At 25.9% G+C, this 26,896-nt stretch overlaps 4 protein-coding genes across 4 annotated transcripts; 2 read left to right on the plus strand and 2 right to left on the minus strand.

Annotated features, from left to right (window-relative positions):
- Positions 1-18,799: 18,799 nt before the first annotated feature.
- Positions 18,800-20,559, minus strand: HO173_001092 (uncharacterized protein; the record flags this gene model as incomplete). Its single annotated transcript, XM_037303036.1, has 6 exons — positions 18,800-19,809; positions 19,865-19,957; positions 20,019-20,154; positions 20,227-20,328; positions 20,382-20,443; positions 20,493-20,559. The coding sequence occupies 6 exons, from the start codon at positions 20,557-20,559 to the stop codon at positions 18,800-18,802; spliced, it is 1,470 nt and encodes a 489-aa protein (XP_037169683.1).
- Positions 20,560-21,325: 766 nt separating this feature from the next.
- On the plus strand, positions 21,326-23,285 carry HO173_001093 (uncharacterized protein; the record flags this gene model as incomplete). The annotated part of the gene is made up of 3 exons (XM_037303037.1): positions 21,326-21,564; positions 21,734-21,861; positions 21,919-23,285. 3 exons carry the CDS (start codon positions 21,326-21,328, stop codon positions 23,283-23,285), a joined length of 1,734 nt encoding a protein of 577 aa, XP_037169684.1.
- Positions 23,286-23,534: 249 nt separating this feature from the next.
- HO173_001094 (uncharacterized protein) lies at positions 23,535-24,870 on the minus strand (the record flags this gene model as incomplete). The annotated part of the gene is made up of 3 exons (XM_037303038.1): positions 23,535-24,605; positions 24,667-24,767; positions 24,831-24,870. 3 exons carry the CDS (start codon positions 24,868-24,870, stop codon positions 23,535-23,537), a joined length of 1,212 nt encoding a protein of 403 aa, XP_037169685.1.
- A 533-nt stretch (positions 24,871-25,403) lies between these two features.
- HO173_001095 (uncharacterized protein) lies at positions 25,404-26,376 on the plus strand (the record flags this gene model as incomplete). The annotated part of the gene is made up of 2 exons (XM_037303039.1): positions 25,404-25,865; positions 25,921-26,376. The coding sequence occupies 2 exons, from the start codon at positions 25,404-25,406 to the stop codon at positions 26,374-26,376; spliced, it is 918 nt and encodes a 305-aa protein (XP_037169686.1).
- Positions 26,377-26,896: the final 520 nt, after the last annotated feature.

The following is a 26,896-nucleotide window of genomic DNA, read 5'->3' on the forward strand; positions in this document are numbered from 1 at the left end:
TATTAGACTTAATCTCTTCTACTTTAATTACTATAAAAAGATAAATTAATAGATATATATAAAAGAATTAAAGAGCTTATACGAATATCTATAAATATTAAACTATTCTTAATTTTAATTAAAGCTTATTTTATTAAAAAGTATATTAATTCTAATAAATATCGATATTAGAAATAAAGAGAATATATATTATACGCTATTTTAAGTATATTATTATAGAGTTTAATTTAAAGAATAATTATTTCTATAAAAATAGTAAGACTTAAAGATAAGAAAGTAAGAACGAAATATACGAAAATTTTAATAAATTATAATAGTTTAGCGCTAGCTAAATTAAATAAAAATAATTACTTACTAATTCGCTTTTTTAAATCTTTTATCTTTTAATCTATATAAGCTATAATAATAATTATAATTATTATAAAAGTAATTAAGATTATATTAGATAATAGCGCTTAATAAGTATAATTCGCTTAAACTTAAATTTTTAAAATTAAAAAAAAAGTATTTTATTAATATTTAATTTAAGCTAGACGATATAAAGTAATCTAAAAATTTAATATATACGATAGATATCTAAGCTTTCCTTCCCCTCTTCTTTCTCTCTAAGACTTTCTTTTTTATATTAATTCTTCTTATTATTAAATTATCTTCTTTATATATTAGACTTCTATTTAAATAATCTAATATTATTATAGTAATATTAAAAATATAATATAATTATTAAGCTATATATTTATTCTTTATCTTTTAATAACTTTAAATTAATATATAGATAAATTACGCGAAAAGCTTAACTTATATATATTTAATCTATTATTAATAACTCTTTAAAAAAGTTAATACTATTCTAGAGTGCTAGATATAGCGTTAGAATAAAGTCTTTATTAGATATTACTATTACTTTAATTACTATCGTTATTACTTTAATAGATATTACCTCTATTTTAATAGATATTATCTTTATTTTAATAATATTAAAATATTAATAAAAACTAAATAGTATATTCTTCTAATTATTATTATACTTATTATATATAACTAACGTAAGCTATAGCTCGAGCTTTATATAAAATTTATCGCTATTAAAAATTAATTAATTTTATAATTCTAAAGCTTTTCTTCTAATATCTAATTCGTTAGATTATACTTACTTAAAATCTATTAAAACGCTATTATATTTAAAGATCCACTTTTAAAATATTATATAAGATAATAAAAATCTTTCTAATTCGTTAGTTTAAGAGTAAATCTTTTATTACTACGCTTTATAATTAACTCTAATAATCTCTATTTAAATAAATACTTATCTTTATATAATATATAGAAAATAAGTTATATTATAAAAAAAAAATTTAAATCTTATAATTATCTTAACTAAGTCGTTTAAATTAAAAATAAAAGTAAATTTATCTTTATATAATTTAGTTAATTTATTAATCGATTATTATATATATAATTATAAGATATAATTATATATTATTAATTATTTAAATAATTAGAAGAAATATAAAAGAAATAAAATTATATAATTAAGTACTTATAAACTTTTTTTTTCTAAGTATTTATTTTAATTTAGAGTTTAATTACTATCTAATTAAAAAAAAGATAAGATATAAAAAGTATATAAAAGTAAATTTAATAATTCTAGAACGAATTAACGATATCTATAATAATAATTAAAATTAAGAATTAGATATATTTAAATAAGAGATAACTTTATATTACTCGTATAATAATAAAAGTAATAATTAAGATTAAAATTTAATTTAGATAATATAGCTTTTATAGTAAACTTTTTATTACTATATATTAAATTAATTATATATTAATAAAGATTTATAATTTTATCTTTTAAGCGTAATTATATTTAATATCTTAAGATTTTTATAATAGTTTAATATTTATTAGCTAACGCGTTAATACTATTATATTTAAATTATAATAATATTTATTATTAAATTCTATATCGCGCTTTTAAATAATTTAAAAGATAAAGTTTACTTAATTATTAACGCGTATAATAAAATTATTTTTAATACTTATATCTTATTTAGCTTTAATATTATCTATATTCTTATAATTTAAACTTTTATCTTTATTTATATATATAATAATTCGCGCGATAAGCGAAATTCTAGACTTTCTTTAAATTACGCTCGCGTATTTTTCTTATATAATACTATTAAAACGTAAGTCTACTAGAATAATAATTAGAATTAGAAATTATTTATTATTTATCTATTATATTTTATCTAATCTTCTTAAAAGCTTACTTCTATTTTAATTACGATATATTAATATATCTAGCTTTATACTTATTACGGGCTATAATATAATTAATAACTAAAATATTAATTTTCTTTACTTTCTTAATTAATTTCTTCTTAAACGTAAATATATCTATTCGCTATCGCGATCTCTTAATATTTTTATTTTTATTAAACTTATTCTTCGCTTTTCATTTTAGTTAAAGACTTAATTATCGTCTAATTAACTTATATTAAAATTTTTTAATATCGTTATTATTATTAGTATTTAATATTTATTATAATAAATTATTAGATTTAATATCTTTTACTTTAATTACTATAAAAAGATAAATTAATAGATATATATAAAAAAATTAAAGAACTTATATGAATATCTATAAATACTAAGCTATACTTAATTTTAATTAATACTCATTTTATTAAAAAGTATATTAATTCTAGCAAGTATCGAAGTTAGAAATAAAGAGTATATATTATATACTATTTTAATTATAGAGTTTAAATTAAAAGAATAATTATTTATATAAAAAAAATAAAATAAAAACGAAATACGCGAAAATTTTAATAAGTTATAATAGTTTTATTTTAATTAAGTTAGATAAGAATAATTATTTATTAACTCGCTCTTTTAAATATCTTATCTTTTAATCTATACGAGTTATAATAATAACTATAAATATTATAGAAGTAAATAAAATTATACTAGATAATAGCGCTTAATAAATATAATTCGCTTAAATTTAAATCTTTAAAATTAAAGAGAAAGTATATTATTTATTAATATTTAAATTAAGCTAGATAATATAAAGTAATTTAAATATTTAGTATACGCGATAGATATATAAGCTTTCTCTCTTCTCTAAGACTTTCTTTTTATATTAACTCTTCTTCTTATAAGACTATCTTTTTTATATATTAAACTTTTATTTAAATAATTTAATATTATTATAATAATATTTAAAATATAACGTAAACGTTAAATTATATATTTATTTTTTATTTTTTAATAATCTTAGATTAATATATAAATAAATTACGTAAATAGTTTAATTTATATATATTTAATTTATTATTAATAACTTTTTAAAAAAGCTAATATTATTTTAGACTACGCGAGGTAATAATCTATTTAAAAGCGTTATAATAAAGCGTTTATTAGATATTACTACTATTTTAATAAATATTACTATTACTTTAATAGATACTATCGCTACTTTAATAGATATTATCTTTATTTTAATAATATTAAAATATTAATAGAAATTAGATAAAATATTTTTCTAGCTATTATTATTTTTATTATATATAACTAACGCGAGCTATAGCTTAAGCTTTACGCGAGATTTATCGCTATTAAATTTTAATTAATTTTATAATTTCGAAACTTTTCTTTTAGCGCGTAATTCGTAAGATTTTATATTATATATATATTATATTATTTAACTATCGTTTTTAAAGTTTCGCTTTTAAAAGATAACTCTATATTTTTATAATAAATAAGATATTAAATAAAATAATTAATAGAATTTAATTTTTTATTTACTAGCTAGTAATAAGTCTTATAATTTAAATATCTAATTATATTTAAAATTATAATTATAATTATCTTTATAATTATAATTAATATAAACTAAGACTTTCTATTAATATATAATTTTTTTTAAAAGATTTATATAAGCGTAATTAAAAATTAATACTTTTTTTTTAAACGTTATACGCTTAGCGAGAAGTATTAAAAATTTATATCTATTTTATAACTATATATTAGAATTTATTTACTTTAAATTCTAGATATAAATATCTTTACTTTTAAATAAGATAAAGAAGCTATAGATTTAGAATTAGATATTACTAAGAGTCACCTACTATTTTCTATTATATTTTAGCTATTTATAATTATTAATATACTCGCTAATAAGAAAGACGTATTATTATTATACGAATTTAATTACGATATTAATAATAACTATAAAAATTAAAACTATTAAATATAGAGATACCCGCTAATAAGAAAGGCGTATTATTACTATATAAATTTAATCGCGATATTAATAGTAATTATAAGAATTAAAGCTATTAAATATAAAGATACTCGTTAATAAGAAAGGCGTATTATTACTATATAAATTTAATCGCGATATTAATAATAACTATAAAAACTAAAGCTATTAAATATAGAGATATTCGCTAATAAAAAAGATATATTATTATTATATAAATTTAATCGCGATATTAATAATAATTATAAGAATTAAAGCTATCGAATATAGAAATATAATCTTTAATTTAATATAGATTTTAGAATAAGAAATCTCTTTTATTAGAGTAATAGTATTTTTAAAAATATAAATTTATATTTAAATCGATTTAAATAGTTTTATTCTATAAATATAAAATATATAAAATTATTAGATTAAGTATAATAGCTAAATATTATTAATTAAGCGTAATAAATAGAATAATAATTAGAATATCTTATTTTTAACTTAAAATAGTTTTTCTTTTATTTATTATATATTTTCTTTTTATAAAAATTATATCTAGACTTTAATAATATTATATTATTATTTATAAATTTATATCTTATCGTAATTATCTAAGAAGCTATATATCTTTTAATTATAAAGTAATTCTTTTTATATAAAATATATATAATTAAGTCGCTAGATATTAATTAATAATTTTCTTTATTTATAATTATTAAAAAATAAGTTATATTATTAAAATCGCTCGCTAATTTTATCTTTATAATTTCTTAAAGTATATATAGTATAAAGAATTAAATTCGAAGCGAATTAATTAAATTTAGAGCTATATAAATTAAGATCTCCTTTATTATCTAAATAAATATAATTTAAAAAATAATTAAATTTATTAACTTCTATAATTCGCGGATTTTCTTTAATATATAAACTTTAAAGTCTAATTAGTAATAATATAATTAGCGCGTATAATTAATTTACTATTTAATTTAAATATATATAATTAATATAATTATATACTTTTCTTATTTATAATTATACTTTTTAAACTTCGCGTATAATCTTCTAATCTTCGCCTTCGCGAAGTCTTATTTTTACTTTACTTTAATAATTTAAACGAGCCTAGATTAATAGTTAATAAATTATTAAAAATTTTCTAAACTTTCGTAATTATCGAGTTAATAGCTTTAATAAATAATAATACTATATATTAATGAATTATAATTAATATTATAATTAATTATTATATTAAGAGATATAGCGCTATTAAATATATATTTACTTTATAAAAATAATATTATTAATCTAATTTAATTATAAAGTATAGAGAAAATAATTTTATTTTCTCTAGATATAAATAATATTATAATAAATAAGTATATTATAATATAAATATTATAATAATAAAAAGAATTTTTAAAAAAGAAGAGAGTGGATTAGAAAAGAATAATATTAAGTATTTATTATTAAACTAACTAATATTATATAACTAAAATCTTATTAGAATAAAATATTATTTAAAGATAAATTAAGTTTAAACGTTAATTAGAAAGCTAACTAGAAAAAGAGATTAATTTCTTTTTATTAATATATATCGTAAAGCTATATATAAGCGCTTCTTTCTATATTTTAAATATACTTTAAATATCTATAGCTATATATATATACTCTCTCTTATATTTTATATATATTTTATATATTTTAATATTCTTTATATACGTAATATATCTATTAAAGATAATCTTATTAATCTAATTAATTTCTATTTAATCTTATATTTATTAATTATAAAAAAAGCTCTTTATTTTAATATTATAACTTTATTAATTCGCTATTTTTAGATATTAGATCGCGTATAGCTTATAATTAATTTATTTACTTTCTTCTCTTCTTCTACTATAAAAATAAAAAAAGATATTATTTCTTTTTCACTTTTATCTATAACGAATTAATTATTATTTTTATAAAATTAAAGATATTAATTTAAAGATAAAATTATCTAATTAAAAGCGAAGAATATAATATTTTAATATTTTAACGCTTAAGTAAAAGATATTATAATATTATTTAAATAGAAGAGAATTATATTAATAAGAAAGATTTTAAAATTTAAAAATAATCTTAGCGTAGTAAAAGATTTAATTTCTATATATAAAAGATTTAGATAGTAACTAATTTAATTAATTAAATTATTAAAACGTCTAAACTAGATTCTAATTCTATATTAATATTTAATAAAATTTATTTAATAGTTTTAAGATATTAATATATATTTTTATTAATATAATTAGCGATTAGAATATTAATTAAATAAATATAATTTTTAATTTTAATAATTAGAATAATATAATAGCGAATAAGTACTAGTATTAAAGCGAATAAAGTATATATTATATTAAATAGAAAAGCGTTAATAACTAGACTAATTAGAGTTTTAAATTAATAAAATTAAATATTAATTTTATATTAATATTATTATATATTTTTAAATATATAGCTATTAATTATAACGCTAATTAAAAAAAGTTAATTTTTAATTTAAAATATCGAGAATAATATAGCGATATATTATTAAAGCGATATAAGTTATTAAAGCGATATAAATTTTTATTATAATAAGAAGATAGAATTTATATATTAAATATTAATTTTATTTTATTTCTAATATTTTATTTATTTATATATCTCTTTTAATTTCTCTTTAAATATTTTAATTTTAAGATATTAATTAAACCTTTATTTAGCGTAAATTCGACTTTCTTAATCGACGATATTTAATATAAGATATTAATAAGTATATTTCAATATAAAGATAGTAATAAATCTTACTTTCTTTTTAATATTAATAATAAAAAATAATAAATATAATAATAAATAAAGATAATATAGATTATATAGAATTAATTTAAACTTAATAGCGATTATTAGCTTATTTATTAAGATTTAAAAATTAGAAAATTCTAGAAATAAATATAATTTAATAAATATACGCTCGTCGATTTTAGAAAGTTATATATTATTTATTATTACTATAATAAAATTCTAATTTATTTATTTATAAATTATAAAATAAGCGATATAATAGTATATATTAAGTTTAAGAAATATATTAAGAAATCTAATTTAAGTAATTTATAATAAACGAATCTAATTAATAATTATAAAAATTAGATATATTTCTAAATTAGACGATATAGATTATTAATAAATAAAATAATAAATAGAATATCTAGCTTATTATTTACTCTAGAAAAAATAATATTAAAATTCTTTTATAATATTAGAAGATCGAAAGTTTATACGCGAAGATTTTTTGAAATAATTTTATCGCTAAATCGTAAATATTGATATTTTATTTACGATTACTAATAATTCTAAGATATTATAACTTTTACATTATTTTAATTCTAATATATAATTAAAGTCGATATTTACTATAAAGAATTAGCTAATAAAAAAAATTATAGAGCTAGAGATAAAACTATTAAAGAATTTATTAATTAATAATATTAAAGTCTCTCTAGTTTTAAATTATTAATTATTTTATAACTACTAATTATTTATAATAATCCTAACCTTTTTTATTAATATTAATTAATAATAATATAAAATTTTTATAAATTTTAAATATATCGAAGATAAATATATTAATTAGAAACTTATAAGTATTATTATTTTAGTTCTTATAAAATATAAGATTTAAATTTATATATTTAAACTTATAATTAATAACGTTAATAATAATAATATACTCTTCGAAGATTTAATTACTTATCTTTCTATTTTTATAATAAAAAACTCGCTTAATATTAAAGAATTTAAGTTCTTAAATTATTTATAATATATTTTTTATATAATATACGTTATTTAACTAGTCTTAAAAGAACTTTTAAATAATATTAAAATTATTTTAATAAATAAGAAATTTTAGAGGAGTTAAAATAATAAAGAAGATAAGAATTAAGTTTAAATAAGTATAATTAATCTATTAATAACTCTAATAAAAATATAATATTTCTTATTATTATTCTAATTATTATATTATTAATTATATTAAGATTTAAAAAATCGCTATATATATTAATATTAGCGATTAATATAAAGAGATTTTTTTATATTATAAGCTAAATAGCTTTAAAATAAGAATATTTTAATATTAAATAAATATTAATCTTCTAAAAAAAAGTAATATTATTAAAAATATTCTTTTAAGCTTTTTTAGAATATTAAGACTTATTAAAATTTAACTTATTAGATATTAATTCGCGTTTTACTTCTTTATATTAATATTATATACTTTTTAAAAAATAAATAAACTATTTATTTAAAATTAAATAATAAAAAATAATTATAAATAGAAATTATAGTCTAAATATCTAAATAATTTTTAATTAATTTCTAATAGATTTAATATTTAATTTAGCTTATTAGATTTTTTTATAAATTTATAAAATTAATAAGTAAAGAAAAGAAGGTTATAATTTATTACGTCTTTAATATTTATAATTATTTATTTAATTATATAGATAAAAAACTTAAAAAATTAAGAAGAAAAAGAGTTTTTTAAAAAAAAGAATTTTTTAAAGCTTTTAAAACGGCTCGCGAGAAATTAGCTATTTATTATAATCGAACTTAATTAGATTTAGACTATTTATATAAATAAATTATATTTTTATATTTAAATTATAATAATATAAAGTTAAAGAAATTAAATTAAAAGATTAATATTAAAAAGAAGCTATAGACAAAGATCTATTAAAAAGCGCTTAAAAAAGATATTTTAAAATTATTAAAATATTAATATAAATAGTTAATTATAAAGAGCTAAGCGAATAAATTAATTAAATAAAAATATATTTAATTAAATAATAAAATTTGAGATTAAGAATTTAGATAATAAGAATAAATATAATTAGTTTTAATAATATAGAAGAAATAGTAAATCTTCTAATTATTATTCTAGTTATAATCTTATTTCTAATCTTTATAAAACTTCTTTTAATAATTTAGCGAATCTCTTAATTTTAGAATAATAGAAGAAATTAAAATTTAAATATATTATAATCGCTTAAATAGCTTATAATATTCTTTATTCTCTCGCGAGGATTATTATATATAAGCGATATTTTTTAATAATTAAAAAATATTATAATACTTAAAAGTATTATTTATTAGTAATATTCTATACTCTAATAATAATTCTTTATATAAAATATTAAAAAATAAATTTAAATAGATTAAACTTAATTTTAAAGGAGATCTTAATATATTAGATTAAATTAAAAAAGCTAATAATACTTTATATAAAAATTTAATTAATAATTATAATAATTATATTAATAAAGATAACGAGCTTATAAAAAGTACTTCGATAAATTTAATATTTATAAATTTATTAAGATATATTACTAATACTCTATAATATATAAAAAGATAATTAATAAATTTATAATTAGAGAGAATTAAATAATAATAAATCTAATCTTAAAGAAGAGATTTAAAATAATTTAAAAAGCGAATCTATTTATAAATAGTTAATAAGTTTAATTAAGTAAAAATAGATTTAAAGTATTTAAAAGAATTACGATAAAGTAGAATAGAAGAGTAAATTAGAATTTAAGAGAAGAAGAAATATAAAGTTTATTAAGCTTATTTAACGCGTTAAAATAAATATATAAATAAAAATAATTATAGAATTTTATCTTTATAATATTTAAAGATTTAAAATTTAAAATATTCTTTTATATTATAATTTTAAGAAGAAGAATAAAGACGCTTATAATTCTAATTATTATTCTAATTATTAATATTAATAAAAAGATAAATAATAATATTAAATTACTCTTTATATTTCCTCTCTCTTAATAAAGAAGAATAAATATATTTTATATATCTTAGTTAGATTATTCTATAAATATAAGAAATCTTAATCGAGATATTTTATATATATATTATACTATAATATAATCTTATAAATATATTATATTATAGAATATATCGTTAAGATTTCGAATCTATACTAGAAAAATGATATAATATTTAATTCTACTTATATTATACTCGAATATAATATAATATTACTTAATATAAAATATTTTATAAGATATATTATATCTTTTCGACTAGTAATAGTTACGAACGCTAATTTATTTACTCGCGATAACTTAGTTAATTTAATTAAAGAGCGTAGTAACTTTAAATTTATAATTAATTATATATATAAATTTAAGATTTTCTAACTTAACTCTATCTTATTCTATTATATATATTAATTCTTACGCTTTCTATTAAAATTAATATAAATATAATATTAATATAGATAAGATAGTTTAAGCGTAATATAGTAGTAATAATAATAGAAAGCGTATAGATTTAATAGTAAAATTATTAGCTATTATATAGCTAATAAGAAATAAAGTATTATTATCTATAACTAATTATATAAAAGAAATAATAATAAAATTATATAAAAGAATATAGAAGGGACGTAGGTATAAAAAAAAAAAAAAACCCTAAAAAAAAAATAAAAAAAAAAAAAACTTTTAAATTTTATAAAAATAATTAAAATAGATATAATATTAATATAGATATATTAAATAAGATAACTAAGATATCGAATTATATAGATAAAAAGAAGATATAATATAATAGAGAATATCTTCGTTAAGGCTCGCTAGCTATAGAGCTAAGAGATATATTAAGAATACGCTTATAATACTACCCTTCTTCTTTATTAAATTATATTTTATAATTAATAAGTAAAAAGATAGAAAAATAAATATATATATACGCTTAACGTCTAAAAAATAATAAAAGTAGTAAAGAAATAATTATATCTAGGATCTTCTAGTATAATATCTTTCTTTAAGAGCGATATTAGTAATAATAGTAGCTCTTCTTAATTATATTATAGCGACGTTATTAGTCGTAATTTAGGCGTATATAGAGAGTCTAGCTAAGAGAAAATCGATATAATATAGCGAAAATAAAGTTTATAGACGTAGAGGTAAATAATAATAATTTTCGAATTTATATCTAAGCGGATAAATATCGATAAAATAATACGACGTAATTAATCGAGGATTTTCGAATCGAATTAAGTCGTAGACGCTAAAAACTCTAATTTAATATTAGGTAAGTTTCTTTATAAAATACTATATAATCGATATCAATAAAGACTATTAACGACGATAGTAAGATTTATAGATAATATATTATAGCTTTAAAAGATACTTAAATATTAATTAGTAAGAAAATTCTACGCGAAAGACTATATATAATATAATTTTCGATCGATATAAATCTAAGAAATCGATTCTCGTCTTTGAAAAAATAAGGCTATTACGAAGATATCGAACGATTTTAATTTAATTAAAAACGAGGTATTCGAGATAGTTCTGAAATCTTATTAGTTAATTCTTTATAGATAAGACTCTTCGAAATATCGCTTATAAAAGTCGTCTATTAGATTCTAGTAATTTTCGAATTTATCGCTATTCGTATTATATTAAATAAGATTATTATCAAGATCTTTTTATTTAACTTTATACTTAAAACGACTATAGATTAATTTAAAGATAAGTATTTCTTTAATAATCTATTCGATTTAATTATTAATAGTAATATATTTTAACGAAGAATTTATCTACTCTAATAAGAGGTTATTTATTATAAGACTTAAGAGATTAAGATAAAAGACGTCGTAAATTCTTATACTTAATAAAAGTTTTAGATAATATAAGATTTTTATAAGATCTATAATCTCAAATAAATTAAGTCTCTTATAATTTAATTTACGAAAAGAGCGATTAAAGATAATATTCTTACTATTTAGAAAGATCTTATCGTCTATTTAAAAAGTAATCTTTTATTAATACTTATTAACTTATATAATTATAGTCTTCTAAGCGCGATTTATATTACTTTAAATATACTTAAAAACTTATTTTATATAATTTATAATATTCTTTATTTAAGTAGTATTAAGACGCTTATATATAATCTTATAGTCGATAATATTTAAGCTAAAAGTTATTTAAGAATAAAATCTCTTATTTATAAGAAAAGATAAAATATTAATAGTCGATAAGATAGTATTATTATCGACGAACTTAATAATAAATAATTATCTTATTTAGTCGTTCTATATATAATTATAATATATTTAAAAATAACGCTTTATATTCTAATTCGCTTATTTAATCTATTTATTAATTTTAGAATAAAAGACTATTAATAGCTTAACTATAATATTTAATCTCTTATAAAAAGACTTTTATATAATAGCTATAAATTAAGAGTCTTAATTTAATATTATTAAGATTAATAGATTATATAAGCGAAATACTTTCTTAAGTAGTAAGTTAACTATCTTCTTAGCGATAATATCTTTATTAATATCGAAATAGATTATATAGTAATATTTCTTAATAAATTAATTAATCGCTATTTAAATAGCGTTATAGTTATTAAATATAAATAAGTCTATAACGAAGTTAATTAATATATCTTATTATTATTTTTATAAAATTAATAGAGACTATAGTAAATTATACTCTTAATTATAAGATATTTTAACTCTTTAATAGATATAGTAATTTTTAAATATAGATAGTTACTATTATCGCCCTTATTTCTCACTAATAATACTTTCTTTTAAGTAGTTTATAGATATATACTATTTCGAAATAGTCGTAGAATAATTAATTATATATCTCTCGAATAATATCGATATATATATTATCGAATATTTATAAACGATTCTTATAATAAAGTATCTTATTTTATATAAAGTACTTATTAAGAGTAATTTCTTAAAACTTATTCTTATCTTTAACGATAGCGTTATAAATTTTTATATAATAGTTATTCTTTTTATTAATTTCTACTATCTTATAATAGATAAGATTATTAATTATATATATATCGATACTTTCGCTATTTAATTTTAATCAATTAGAGATAAGAATTATTTAATATTATTAGCGTAATTATTTATTCTCGAAATTAATTAATTTATATTTAGCTATTTATATAAATATATTAATCTTAATATTCTAAGATTCTAGATTAATAAATAATCTTTATATTAAATTTTAATAATATATTTAAATATTAAGCCTAGCGTTAACTAAGATCTCTTTCTTTAATAAAATATATTAAGTTCTTATAATTCATAAAGATCTTAATAGAAGATATTAATATATTTTAATTTAAGAATATTAGTATTTAAGATAGCGAATAATAATTAATAACTTCTTATTATAGATCTAATAATTATACTTAATAGAAGTTAGATTTTTACTATAGAAGACTATCGAGTAAAGTACTTTCTTATTATTATATTAGAAAAGAATATCTTTATTAACGTAGTCGAAAGAGTTAGTCTCTAAAATAATCTTCTTTATTCTATCGAAATAATATAGAACTAAAACTTTAATAATAACGACTTTTAGAAAATAAAAGATCTCTTAATATACTAGAAATTAATTAAATATAACTTCCTTTATAATAAGTTTTATTATAAATTTAACTATTTTAGAGAAGTCTCTAATAAATTATTAATAAAAATTATAAAATTCGATAAAGGTCTATATCTCTTTAAGGTTAATAGATATAATTTACTTAATAATAGTCTAGATTTTAATAAAGTTTATTTATAACTCGTCTATAGATATTAATAAATCTAGAAATTTAATTTTCTAAATATAAAATTCGTATTTAAGAATATTTATCTAAAGGTCGATATCTCTTAATTTCTAAAGAATTTATCTAATATATTAAATATATTTCTTTTTTATCTTATTATAAATAAGTATATTATCGAGATAGATCTAATAGAAATCATTTAGATATTTAAATAGAATATTATTTATATATTATTAATATATAATTAATTCGTTAATTAGATCGAAGAAGAGAATTTAATATTTATATACTTTAAGAAAGATAATAAAAGTAGTAAAATTCTCGCTATCGAAATATATACGTAGTTTATTAAACGCGGCTATAATATTTAATCAAGTAAGATATTTATATCTCTAGATTCTTATTAAAATCTTATCTATTAATAAAATTAGATATTAATTTCTTTTAGTAATAGCGTTTAGCTTTCGATAGTTTATATAAAAACGTAATTCTTTATTCGACTTTTTCGCGAATAGAATAGATAAGGCGAATAATATATAGCTTAATATTATAAATCCCTTCTTTAAATATTTATTTAGATACTTCTTTATCTATTTTAATTTATATTCTAATATTAAATAGATTCTACTTTTCGAAAATTTTATTTTATTAAAGCTATCGTTAAATTTTAATTTATAATTATAAGAATAATATAAAGAAAGTATATTCGTCTTAATTCTATCGAAAATATTAAGATAATTATAATACTTTATAGATAGCTTATATTTTATCTTTTTAGAATTAATCTTATTAATACTATTAATCTAAATAAGATAATTAAAATCGTAATATCTTTTATATTTCTTTTCTAAGTTATAGAGATAGAGTTTATTAATTAATATATAAGAATCGCGAGATATTTAAATAATAAGAGATATATATAATATTAACGAGTTATTATAGATCTTATTTATTATTAATATAAATAATTTATTATCTTTTTTACGAGCTAGTTAATAATAGATCGCTATATTAATCTTAGCGATATTAATAAACTTAGACTTCTTATTATTCTTATTCTTATTTAATAAAAAGATATTTAAATTAATCTTATTATTATAGATAGATAAGAGAGAGCTTTATTATTTTAGTATAATAGATAAGAAGATAAGTAATATAAATAATCGAAGCTTCGAAGTTAATAGAAAGAAAAGTTCGTTTATTATTAATATCTAATTATTATTATAATTATATCGATTAAATAGAAAGAGTATCTTATCTTATAATATATTAAGAACTATCTTATATTTATTTATTTAAGATTTCTCGACTATTATATTATATTTTAATAATATAATTAATATTAAATATATTTCTTCTTAATAATCTTTTTTTATTATTATTTAAGAAGTAAGTAATATATAATTAATTATTTTATAATCTAGTTATTATAATCTCTTAATAATTTAAATTATAATAGTAAAAGTAATTTTAGATATAAGGCCTTATATATCGCTAGAATTAAGAACTTATTTATAACTATATAAGTATCGATATATTTATTATCTATAAGAGAGTTTTAAAATAAATACTCTCTCTCTTATAAAGATAGCGTAATTTATATATAAAAAGAACGACGTATTAAAGCGTTATTAAGAGTATCTATTAGATATACTTTATAAGTATCTCTTATCATAACTTTAAAAGAGGTTATTCGTTTTCTAAATTTAAAGAAAAATTATCGCTATTCGTAATATCGACGTTATTAATTTTAAATTCTTTATTTATTTCTATCGCGTAAAGTTATACTTTCTTAAAAGTCTTTTTATTAATCTCGATTTAGATAGTTATTATATAGTTCTTTTAATAGTAATCTTTCTTATTATAGTTATAGTATATTAATTTTCTTAATTTTAAATTAATTATAATATTTAAAGGCGTAGTAATTATACTTAAATTAGACTCGATAATAGATATAAGATATATATTAATCGCGAATATTATCGTCGATATTTATATTATAATTAACTTAATAATAGTCTTTATAAACTTAAAATTCTTATAATTAATACGTTATAAGTTATTTAACTTTTAAAGATATTCTTTTATAGTCTTTAAGATAGTAAAATCTTTTATAATCTACTATAACTCCCTTAATTTCTTTCTTAATTTCTTAAAAAGATAATTCTCTAATATAAGAGTTTTATTAATATTAAGAATAATATCTAATTAAATAAAGTCTAAATAGAAGTTAATAAAAATTCGAGTTTTTTATTATAGAGTATATATATTATATAATATATTATTATATCGATTTAAGTTCTTATAAATATTAATTAACTTATTTATAATCTTAATAAAAGATTAATATAAATTAATAAAGTTTTAAAGTCTTCTATATATTATATATTATATAGTCTTATTATCGAGTTATAAGATTATATAGATTATCTTAAAGTTTTTAATAAGATAATAATCGCTATTAATCTTAAATTTCTATTTTATTTTAAAGAATTAATTATTTTAGATAGAGTTAATATCATCGATAAATAGAGATAGATTTAAGATCTTAATTAATTTCTCTTTTAAATATCTAGATATATATTCTTTCTTAATTAATAATAGTTATAAGTCTTTTATTAATTATATTTTAAGATTATTAACTTTTCGCTATAAAAAAGTTATATCTTTCTAAAAGTCTTAAACTAGTTAATTTATCTTCTTAATTATTCTATAAATCTAATAGATATTATTTATAACTAGATTCTTTTTTATTATAACGATATAATATCGAGTAATAATCTTTCGAAAATTATCTCGCTTCTAACGAATTTTATTTAATATAATTATAAATTTATTAAATTAATACTTAATCTAATATTATAATTATAGACTATTAATAATATTTTAAAATATATCTATTAAGTCTATCTTATTAGAGATATTATCTAATAGAATTAATATTTATTAAAATTTAATTTACTCTAATAAGATCTTAATTTAATTTATTCTTTTAATATTAAACTTTATTATAAGAAAGAAGAAAGAAAGATTTAAAATAAAGTAAAGAGGAGTTTAAATACTTCGAAAGAATAGATATTAGAAATATTAGATATACTAGAGAATAATAAAATCTTTTTAAAACGTATTAAAATTATTCGATATTAAGAATAAATTTTTTTTATTATAAAGTCTAAGATAAGATTATTTCTTTATAAGGGTTTAATATACTTATTTCTTAATTATTTAAGACGTTAAGAAGACTATAAATACTTTAAATAGTAGTTTTTTAAGTATACTTACTTCGCTTAAAAAGTCTCTTATCTTATAGAGAAGTTATATATAAGAAAATTTTAAAGAATAATATCTTAAATTAATTATAACTTAATCGTTTCTTATCTAATTAAGATCTTATTAAAACTCTAGATATTATAATATATAAAGTTATAAGTAATACTATTAATATATATTTTAAATATAAAAATATAAGATAATATTAGCTATTTCTTTCGATTCGCTAGTTATATAAATAATCTAATATCTTCTTTATCCCTTAACTACTATTTATTAAAACCGTTTCGCTATCTCTTTTAGACTCTTTAAAATCGATTTATCTATTTAATAGATTTATTTAGAAATATAATAGCTTAACTTAATTTCTTATTAAAGCCTCTATTAGCGCGTTTCTTTAAATTTATTTTATTAATATTTTATTTAAACTATAGAGTATAATGTAAGCTTTTAGATGAAGAAAGAATAAATAAATTTAGTCTTATAGATATATAAAGATAAGGAATTTAGATATCGCTCATTAAAGATCGCTTATCAAAATTTACTCGATAGCCTCGATTTAAAAAAAAATGATTATGAATTTAATTTATAGATCTTTACTCGTAATATATTACTATAATAACGTTATAAGAGAAGAATTTATTACGACGATTATAGTTAATTAGATCTCTATAGAAGAAATATCGAATAATATATATTTAAACGAATTAAAATTATTCGATATCTTACTTTAATAGCTATTTTATTATTTAAAAGATTTTACTACGATAGAAGATAATATAAGATTTATACTACTAATTAATATATTATCTTTATTTCTTTCTAATATTTTAATACTTCTTACTATAAGAATATATATAGTCTTTCTCTATTTTTTATAGATAATTATTACGAATTAATTCTTTATACTTAATATACCTTCCTAATTAGGCCTTAGCGCGCCTCTCTTCGTATATATATATCTATATATAGATTAAAAACGTATAGCTAAAATTTTATTTAACTTAGAAAAATTCAACTTTATTTAACTTAGAAAAAAGAAAAATTTAACTTTATGAATTTAATTTATAGGTTTTTACTTATTATATTATATATATTTAAATTATATTAAATTATATTAAATTTATAATAATAATATTTTAACTTTAAATAGCTTTTAATATTAAAAGTTTTAATTAAATTTAATATAACTTAATATTATTTATATAAATAAAGTTTATATTATTTTTAAATCTTAATAGCTATTATTTTATCTATTTATAAACTTAATTTATATAATAATATAAATTAATAATATATATTATTTAAAAAAAAAAGTTTAAAGTAGAATTTTCTATTATATTAAATTTATAGATAATAATAATTATATTATAATATCTATTATAATAGAATATAATAGTAATCTATTTAACTAAGTAGTAGTAGTAACTATAGTAGTGGTGGCTATCTATATCCGATTTATCGGGTTTAAGAGCGTGCAAATGGGGGTAACGTGCAAATGGGGGTGGAAACGAGTATATGGAAGCATCTCAGAGGTGCTTTATGTGCCTGGAATGGCGTTGGCCTTGGAGCTTGATATATGTAATGACCTGATACCACTCTCCTTGTGTTACCCCTTTGCGGATTCTAATCGATGGTCAAGCTTCTTCCTAGCTCATTGTAATGCACGAAGAAGCTTTCAAACAGCTTGATGGCATAGTCGACATCGTAGATACCCCCAGTCTCTCTTATGCTATGCATACTTAATTGTGCGTTCCCTAGATCTAATGTTCTCGTGCCCAACGCGGCTGACAGCATTGGCCCAATCGTGCTTCCACAGCTTGAATCATTGCGAACAACGAATAGTTGCAATGGAACCCTCGCTCTGCGAGCAGTTTCTTCAACGAGCACAATGCCGGGTGAATTAGTAGCATAGCGTGCATTAGCATTGATCTTTATCACAGTGCCTTTATTCATCTCTGGCTTGTGGTCTGTCTCGTACTTCGCGGCGTAATTTGGATTCACGGAATGAGCCATGTCTGCGGAGATGAGAAACGATTTTGACAAACTTTGCTCGTAGGCATCTGGGTCGGGTTCTGCGTTGCCTCCAAACCCAGGAAGGACAGAGAGGCGCCTTATGACGGCTGAAAGAAAGTTCGAATCAGCGCCTTGAGCGGTTTTACTTCCAATCTCCTCGTGGTCAAAAAGTGATATTAGCCGTATTGATTCCTCGTCGTCCAAAGAAGACGATGAATTAACCGAATTGATAAGACCCACAGTGCTGCAAAAGGACATTTCGAGATTATCGAGCCGGGGAGAAAACAGGAGTTCCTCGTTGAGGCCTCCAACACATGACTTTTGGGTATCGTACAGAACCATCTCGAAGTCAACAATCTCGGAGGGAGCAACCTTGACCTCGTTGGCTATCATTTCAACGACATGGGGATGATGCCTCTCGTCTGGCGCTTTCAGTGGACTGAAACGAGTGGAGCTGCCACCCTCTCTCGGTGTTTCAGCCTTTGCGGTATCGTCACCCTCGCCATGACGGTTCAACTCTGCTGCGATAAGCCCGGCAATGGGAAACAATTGAGTTTCGTTGTTGAAAGCAAACGTCTCCTGACGATCTAGATGAATGGCAAGGGTAGGTATCCTTAGGACTAGATTAATATTTAGTCTTGAATATGGATAAAGCATGATAGTGAAAGGTCGTACTTGGCCGTTGAACTTTGACTAGTTTTTGTACAAAGCGTCCGTTCCTGTCTTTGACCATCGCTCGGCCAGCCATGCTAAGATCTCGATCGAACCCTGTGGATGGCATGAGCTACAACCCTTATGTCAAAACTCAGAGAGAAACAGGAAATTGTACATGTGTGCCATAAGCCTCCACCATAAGTCTCAACACCGACTTGAATAAAGCCGTCGCCCTGCTTCTTGCTGATAGGCTTCACTCGAAGCGTCGGCGAATCAGTATGTGCGCCAATCATAGCAACGGGGTTTCCGGGCTGATAAGTGACGGTAGGTCAGCAGCCAGTCTACTGCAGGCCTGCATGGAAAGAAATGCGATAGAAATTGACCTTCCATTTTCTCCCTATCGCGAATGCTAGAATGGTTGAAGCATTGCGTGTGAGGTAGTATTTCCCACCCGCTTTACACGTTCTGGACCACGGCTCTTTCTCCTAGGAAGGACGTAAGCAGACTGGCCATAGGCTTGACGTTTCAGTGTATCTACTTGTAAACAGTTGAATCCTGCTTTGTCGAGTTTTTGTTTGAGTAAACTGACGGCGTGAAAAGCTAGAAAGTGTCAAAGGTTTCCATGGGTGTCATGAGGGTGTGTCCTCACGAGTGGGTGAAGCATTGATGAACGAGAGAAGCTCGTGGCCTGGATCTGCGCTCGCAGAGGCGTCCATTCTAAAGCTGGGGGCGCTGTAGCAGCGGGAGATGGAAAATATATATGGAACCAATCGCTCTGGGCGGAGGTGCGTTGTTGCAGTGGGAGAAGGTAAACAATGTATGGATGCGCGTTATATGACTATGGACTGCCCAACACTCTGCACCAACCATTGAGAGGCTCAAAGGTAAGCTTCAGACGCAGCGCTAAAGGGCGATCGTGACTAAACCGCATCAAGATTGTTTTCACTTGGTCAAGAAATGCGCGTGCTTTGACACATCGTAGGCTTGCTGACGATGATTGCGATCTTAACACTTTGGTAAGTCTAACACACTTGGCTTGAAGGACGGGCATACACATGGTTTTCTCAACCCCTTCTTCGTGGACGATTATCTGCCAGTTGCAGCTTCTTCATTTGCCAAGCATTGAGTGCGCTAAGACTGAAGAAGCGGAACATCCTTTAGCTTCTGATTGGTAGCTTCGACGAACAACATCGACACTATCATCAATCTCTTCGACGAGCACTCGCTGCATACCTTTGGACGACCTCAAAAGTGTGAAAACGCCCGCTGCCAGCTTGATACGGAAGGGTCAATCGCAATAGGGGAAATTCGCAGTCCGCCTCGAGGACGACCTTTGGCGGGCATAGGGGCTGATATTTTGCTACACGTTCAGAATTCTACACTCACAAACGACCCCTCAACACAAGCTATCGTTCCGGAACGCCACATATTGTTCGTGCAATAGCCTAGAATCCCTTCCTACATCATTCTTTCATCATCACTATGGAAAAGTCACACATCCCAACCTTGGTTCCATCGGATACCAAAACACCCTCTGCGGCTGTCAAGCGCAATCCTACCAACGGTCACATTACGAACGGAGCTGAAAGAGCAGGATCAGAACCTGTGGACTCCACTGCCCTGAGCAAAGCACTGAAGGATATGGAGGACGCCGGACGAGTAAGAGAGAAAACACCAGGCGCCAGTCCGAGTAGGAAAAGACAAAGAATATATGGTGACAGGTCAGTAGAAGTCTCAGTCGTTGTGATTTTACAGGATTCTCGGGGATTGGATCGAAATATGGTGGCCTCTTTGGTCATCTTGACGTTGGCGTGATCGGAAGAGGAATAGCCCAAGCCAATTGTGCTACAGCTCGAATCAGAATGGGAATTAACGCAAGTTCGCACTTAGATTTATCCCGAACCGAGAGGGTCAAGATCTCCAGGCCAGCTTCAGCCTACTACATGACGATGCATCGCCTGCGACACCATCGAAAGCCAAGAAAAGGACTCCTCACGGAGAGCTCCATTTCCAGAAAAGTGAGTAGCATTCTGCCACACCTTGCATATATGGAATCGTAGACTGACTTTCTGCAGCTGAGGAAGCAAATCGAACCTTCTCCACTCTTCTTCGATCCGAACTGTTTGATAATACAATTCCGCAACCAACACCTCCTAGTCTGTCACCTGACCTAACTTCCACCCACTCAACCACTATCAACGATCCGTCCAGATCAAGGACGCCGCCAACAAATTTTTCATCCTCATCACTCCCCACCAGCCTTACACCTTCGACACCCCACAAAAACCTCTTCACGTACATGTCCCCTCGCCATCATACAAATATATCCGGGCACCCAACACCATCAAGGACGCCACAGAGTCGGCACGGGCCTAATCTCAACGCACGTTCGGATCTTTACAGTTTATCTCCGGTCCGCTTCGATAGTCAAAGGCTTCTTCTTAGCCCGCGAAAAGCACCCCGAGCAGTCAGCAAGGTTCCGTTCAAAGTACTCGATGCGCCAGATCTTGCGGACGATTTTTATTTGAATCTTGTGGATTGGGGCGGTAGCAACATTCTCGGCGTAGGGTTGGGCTCCTGCGTCTACATGTGGAATTCCACCTCAGGTCGGGTCACCAAACTTTGCGAACTCCAAGACGACATCGTCACTTCCGTGTCTTGGATTCAACGTGGCACACATGTCTCGATCGGCACAAACAAAGGGCTAGTGCAGATATGGGATGCGGAAAAGCAGCGACGTCTGCGTACCATGACAGGGCATACAGCTCGTGTGGGCGCCCTAGCTTGGAATGACCACATCTTGACTTCAGGCTCCCGAGACCGCCTTATTTTCCACCGTGACGTCAGACAGCCAGATCAATATCTGCGAAAACTAGTAGGCCATAAGCAGGAAGTCTGCGGCTTACGCTGGAACACCGAGGACGGCCAATTGGCTTCCGGCGGTAATGACAACAAGTTGATGGTATGGGATAAATTATCCGAAACTCCTCTGTGGAAGTTCAGTGAACATACCGCAGCAGTGAAGGCCATAGCTTGGTCACCTCACCAACATAACCTTCTTGCCTCAGGTGGTGGTACAGCAGATCGTCGTATCAAATTCTGGAATACGTCTACTGGAACCTGTATACAAGAGCTTGACACAGGGTCCCAGGTCTGCAACCTCGCCTGGTCGAAGAACAGCAATGAGCTTGTATCCACGCACGGTTACAGCCAGAACCAGATAGTTGTCTGGAAGTACCCAAGCATGACCCAGGTAGCGAGCCTAACGGGACATACTTATCGTGTACTGTACTTGGCGATGAGCCCTGACGGACAGACTGTTGTGACTGGTGCTGGGGACGAGACCTTGCGGTTTTGGAAATGTTTCGGGAAGAGGGAGCGGGATGGAGTTGGGAGCGAAGGAGCAGGGGCGAGAATGGAAAGGTGGGGTGTAATCAGATGAGGAAAACCGAAATCAATGGGTAAGGCATCAATACATAAGCGTTCATCTAGCAGGGGTTTGCTGGCAACTTGAGGATTATGAAGGGACCGACGAGCGTCATGAGCTTTATCCAAGGGAGAGTACCGATTGCAAGGCGTTTGGCTAATATGAGCTCATCATCTACATAGCGGACACGCAAAAGCTATACATGTGTCTACACAGAGCACAGTAGCTGGGGTTTGGAATGGACTATCTGTCCGCTTATTCTGATTAGAGAACTAATCTCCCAGGCTCGACTTGTAAGATCGTCTTTACCCTTTCTAAAAACACCCTCGCTCGTTTCTCCTCTCCCTTCGCTGCACTGACGCTAAAGACATTTGTCGACTCTCCTGTCTTCGAACCAGCCATCATACCTGGCGGTTGTATTCCGAACTTTTTGGTCAAAGCTGTTGTAGATGACCTGCCAGTCAACATGTCATATATGTCTTGTTGCCTTCGCGGACCAGCTCTCTCCGTAAAGGGCTTCGTCGGCAACGCAGTGATCTGCGGGGCGTACCTGGCTTTCGAGGTCTTTGTGCTGACATTGTTCAGCCCGAGGACATCATTGAAAAGCTCGTCAGCTGTTGGTTTCGTAGCCGCAGAGCGTGGTAGGTCGTCATTGGCAAGCTCTGTAGCGCGCGCGATGAATGTTGAGAGGGGAAGGGTAACACCTAGAGTCGCTTGGATGCGTTGTTGGACAGATATCACCGATGATAAAGAAATGGGAATGGCAACTTCCGTGTCAGTCGGTTCGAGTTCGGGGCCCGGTCCTTTTTGTGCTTGGGCTTTGCTTGGTTGAGATAGTGCCATTGCTTTGGACGGAGCGGGCTTGACGTTACTGAGATCTAGATGCCCAAGTTTGGTGATCCGCGTGGATTGTTCGGAGGAGTAAGTTGAGGATATTCTGCCCAGATATCCTAGAACGTCTCCCTTTAGCAATCGGCCTTTGGGTCCGCTAGCGGGGATTTTATCTGCCTCAGAGCTGGATAGACCATTCTCATGGAGTAACTGAGCGATCGATGGGTACAGCGGATAAAGTTGTTTTTGAGGTCTGCCTGGGGAGGTAGAGGGCGCAGGGGGGTTCGAGGGTTTTGTAGAAGAATCTTCAGCTCCTGAGGAAGGTGATGCACTAGCGTGAGATTCTGATGACTTTGATGCATTAATGCTAGCTTTATCTTCTTGTTCCGAGGGCGTTGGGGCGGACTCTGCGGCCGGAAGAGTCAATGTGCTCAGGTCGTCGTCGATATCTGCTAACACAGCTATCCGAGTGCCAACCTTTACGCCCTTTGATCCAGCTTCTTGCTGTCACACAATTAGTGTCAGTATGTCACTACAGTCATGACTCGGCAGCAGGGTCAAGTACTGTTATTTTCGCCATTCTACCATCATCTTGTGCTTCCACGTCCATTTGGGCTTTATCGGTCTCAATTTCCAGGAGGACATCACCAGTTGAGAAAGAGTCTCCTGTAAGATCAGACATTAGCAAAATTCATAGAGTCGATTAATGACCCACCACAGACTGCTTACCCTCTTTAACCTTCCAGCATGCAATGTTTCCCTCGGTCATTGTGGGTGACATTGCTGGCATTGTAAAATTTTGGGCAGCCAGTATCCTCGAGCAGCTTCGAAAACCTACCAAAAGAATCAGCAGGGGCGTCATTATTACTAGGTGAAGCCAATGCGCTTTGAAATTCCACGACAGACCTCTGTAGCAAGCATGAGTGCGTAATGGTCGGCTCGAGCTTCGAGCGACTTCTCTGCTTACTGTGCATAACGACGCCATGAATGTCCGGGAGCTATCGAAGAGTAGAAGGTTTCTATGCACATGAAGTAGCTGTACCTCGCACGTAATTAAAAATCCGGAATGGCCGTGAAGATGAAGCTGAAACTGGACAAATGGAGAAAGCTTGAGTTGGGCAGCGGCCGGAGCTAGAAATAAATATATCGCCGACGCCGAGTCTTTCTGCACACTTGACACTGAAGATCATCGACGCGAAATTGAACAGCTACTTCCTGACAACATGCATGTGCTCCTGACCAGAGCTTTGAAGCAGGCTTAGAGTTTGGCGTTGCTTCGAGCTTGAAGGCGCCGTCGACTCAATGAGTTTGCAGGCAAGCTTCAAGACTGGTTCGTTCGCTCAATCGTTTACATGGGGCCTTGGAAGGCGTAACCAGCTGCTCGCTTCTTGTCGAAGATGTCGAATCTCTAACAGCGCTCAAAGCTTAGCTCAAAGGAGAGCTGGGATCCCACAATCGCCTAAAAGAGCAACCCCAAAACCTAGCCAGACTCCAATCTCTGGATCTCGAAAGCCTGCTGCTTACGAACCTCTCAACAAAAAGTTGGCCCTTCGGACCTCTCCAACTCTACTATATCAGGCTTCATCCTACGGTCACTATCTTTTCGGGTGTTATGCGATTGGAGGCGGTCTTCTGGCCGCTGCATGGTTCAATTTCCGGACTCAATTCTACGTTCAGCCAGGAGGTGTGCCACAGTGGGTGCCCGTCTTCACAAGTGTTGGTAGCTTTATGATCGCCTGTGGAGGGTTCTGGATGCTTTTCAAGGTGAGAAGGGTTGCAATCGAGGGCGTTTCTGCTGTAAGATTGACCTAGACGTTAGCCACAAAACATGGTCAGGACGATTAGCACTCTTCCCTCTTCATCAAAGTCAGGACCAGGGTCTAGGTCTTTGTTGCTGCAAATAGAACGAACTCCGATATTACCATTCAGGCGACGAAAGCTTGTCACAGTGCCTCCGGGCGACGTGACGATATCCTCACACATGTTCAATGACGACGCGGAGCAGAAGTTGGAGGCAACCATTGCTGAAATTACTCTGCGGGAAGAGCGACTACGTGCGTTCGCAAAGACTAACCTTCTCACGCTCCCCTTCAGACAGGCAGGGTACTGGATGTGGAGAGGTTTCATGGGCACCAGAAGGGCATTCACCAGCGAGGGTTTTCACTATCTTCACGTTCGAGGAAATAATCGGGTGTGGAAACTGGGTAAGGACCCAGCCTGGGCCTTGGATGATGGGAAAGCACTCGACAAATTGGTGAAAATTAAGCTCGCGTGAGACCTGAGTCGGAAAATCCTTCTTCATGGCAGATACTCAATGGGTCGTGGGCGACGATATTACTGGTGGGGCCAAAGAGGCCGCTAAGGCACGTGTTGAGCCCTCTTCTACACCGCTGTCCTGGCCTGGAAGCGACGTATTTCCCAGAAAATTGGGGAGAATGGAATGGGATCTGGTGATGGCTCACCCACCAATCAAGGATGAGAGACTTGGTCAGCAGCAATCTTAATATAGAAATAGATTTGGAAACATCCTAATAAAGGTCTGGACGGGCTCGGGATTGGAGAATGGAGCAGGTAGGGTAGTGCCACATCCTTGAGCAAAATGCTCACTTCCTGCTCGGTCACTTATCTTCCAGGATGCCAATACCGATTAGAGTATAGGTCATACTCCGAAGCCTAATCAAATGATGGTGTATCACGTGTCCAGTCCGACAGCATCCTCGGAACATCGAACTAGAAACGGGGCCCGCAATATCTGCTTCTTCGGCAGGCTCCACCCTCAGTGTCGTCGTGTTCCG

Source organism: Letharia columbiana (genome assembly GCF_014066305.1).
Source record: "Letharia columbiana isolate WasteWater2 chromosome Unknown Sc0000002_s0, whole genome shotgun sequence".
NCBI lineage: Eukaryota > Fungi > Ascomycota > Lecanoromycetes > Lecanorales > Parmeliaceae > Letharia > Letharia columbiana.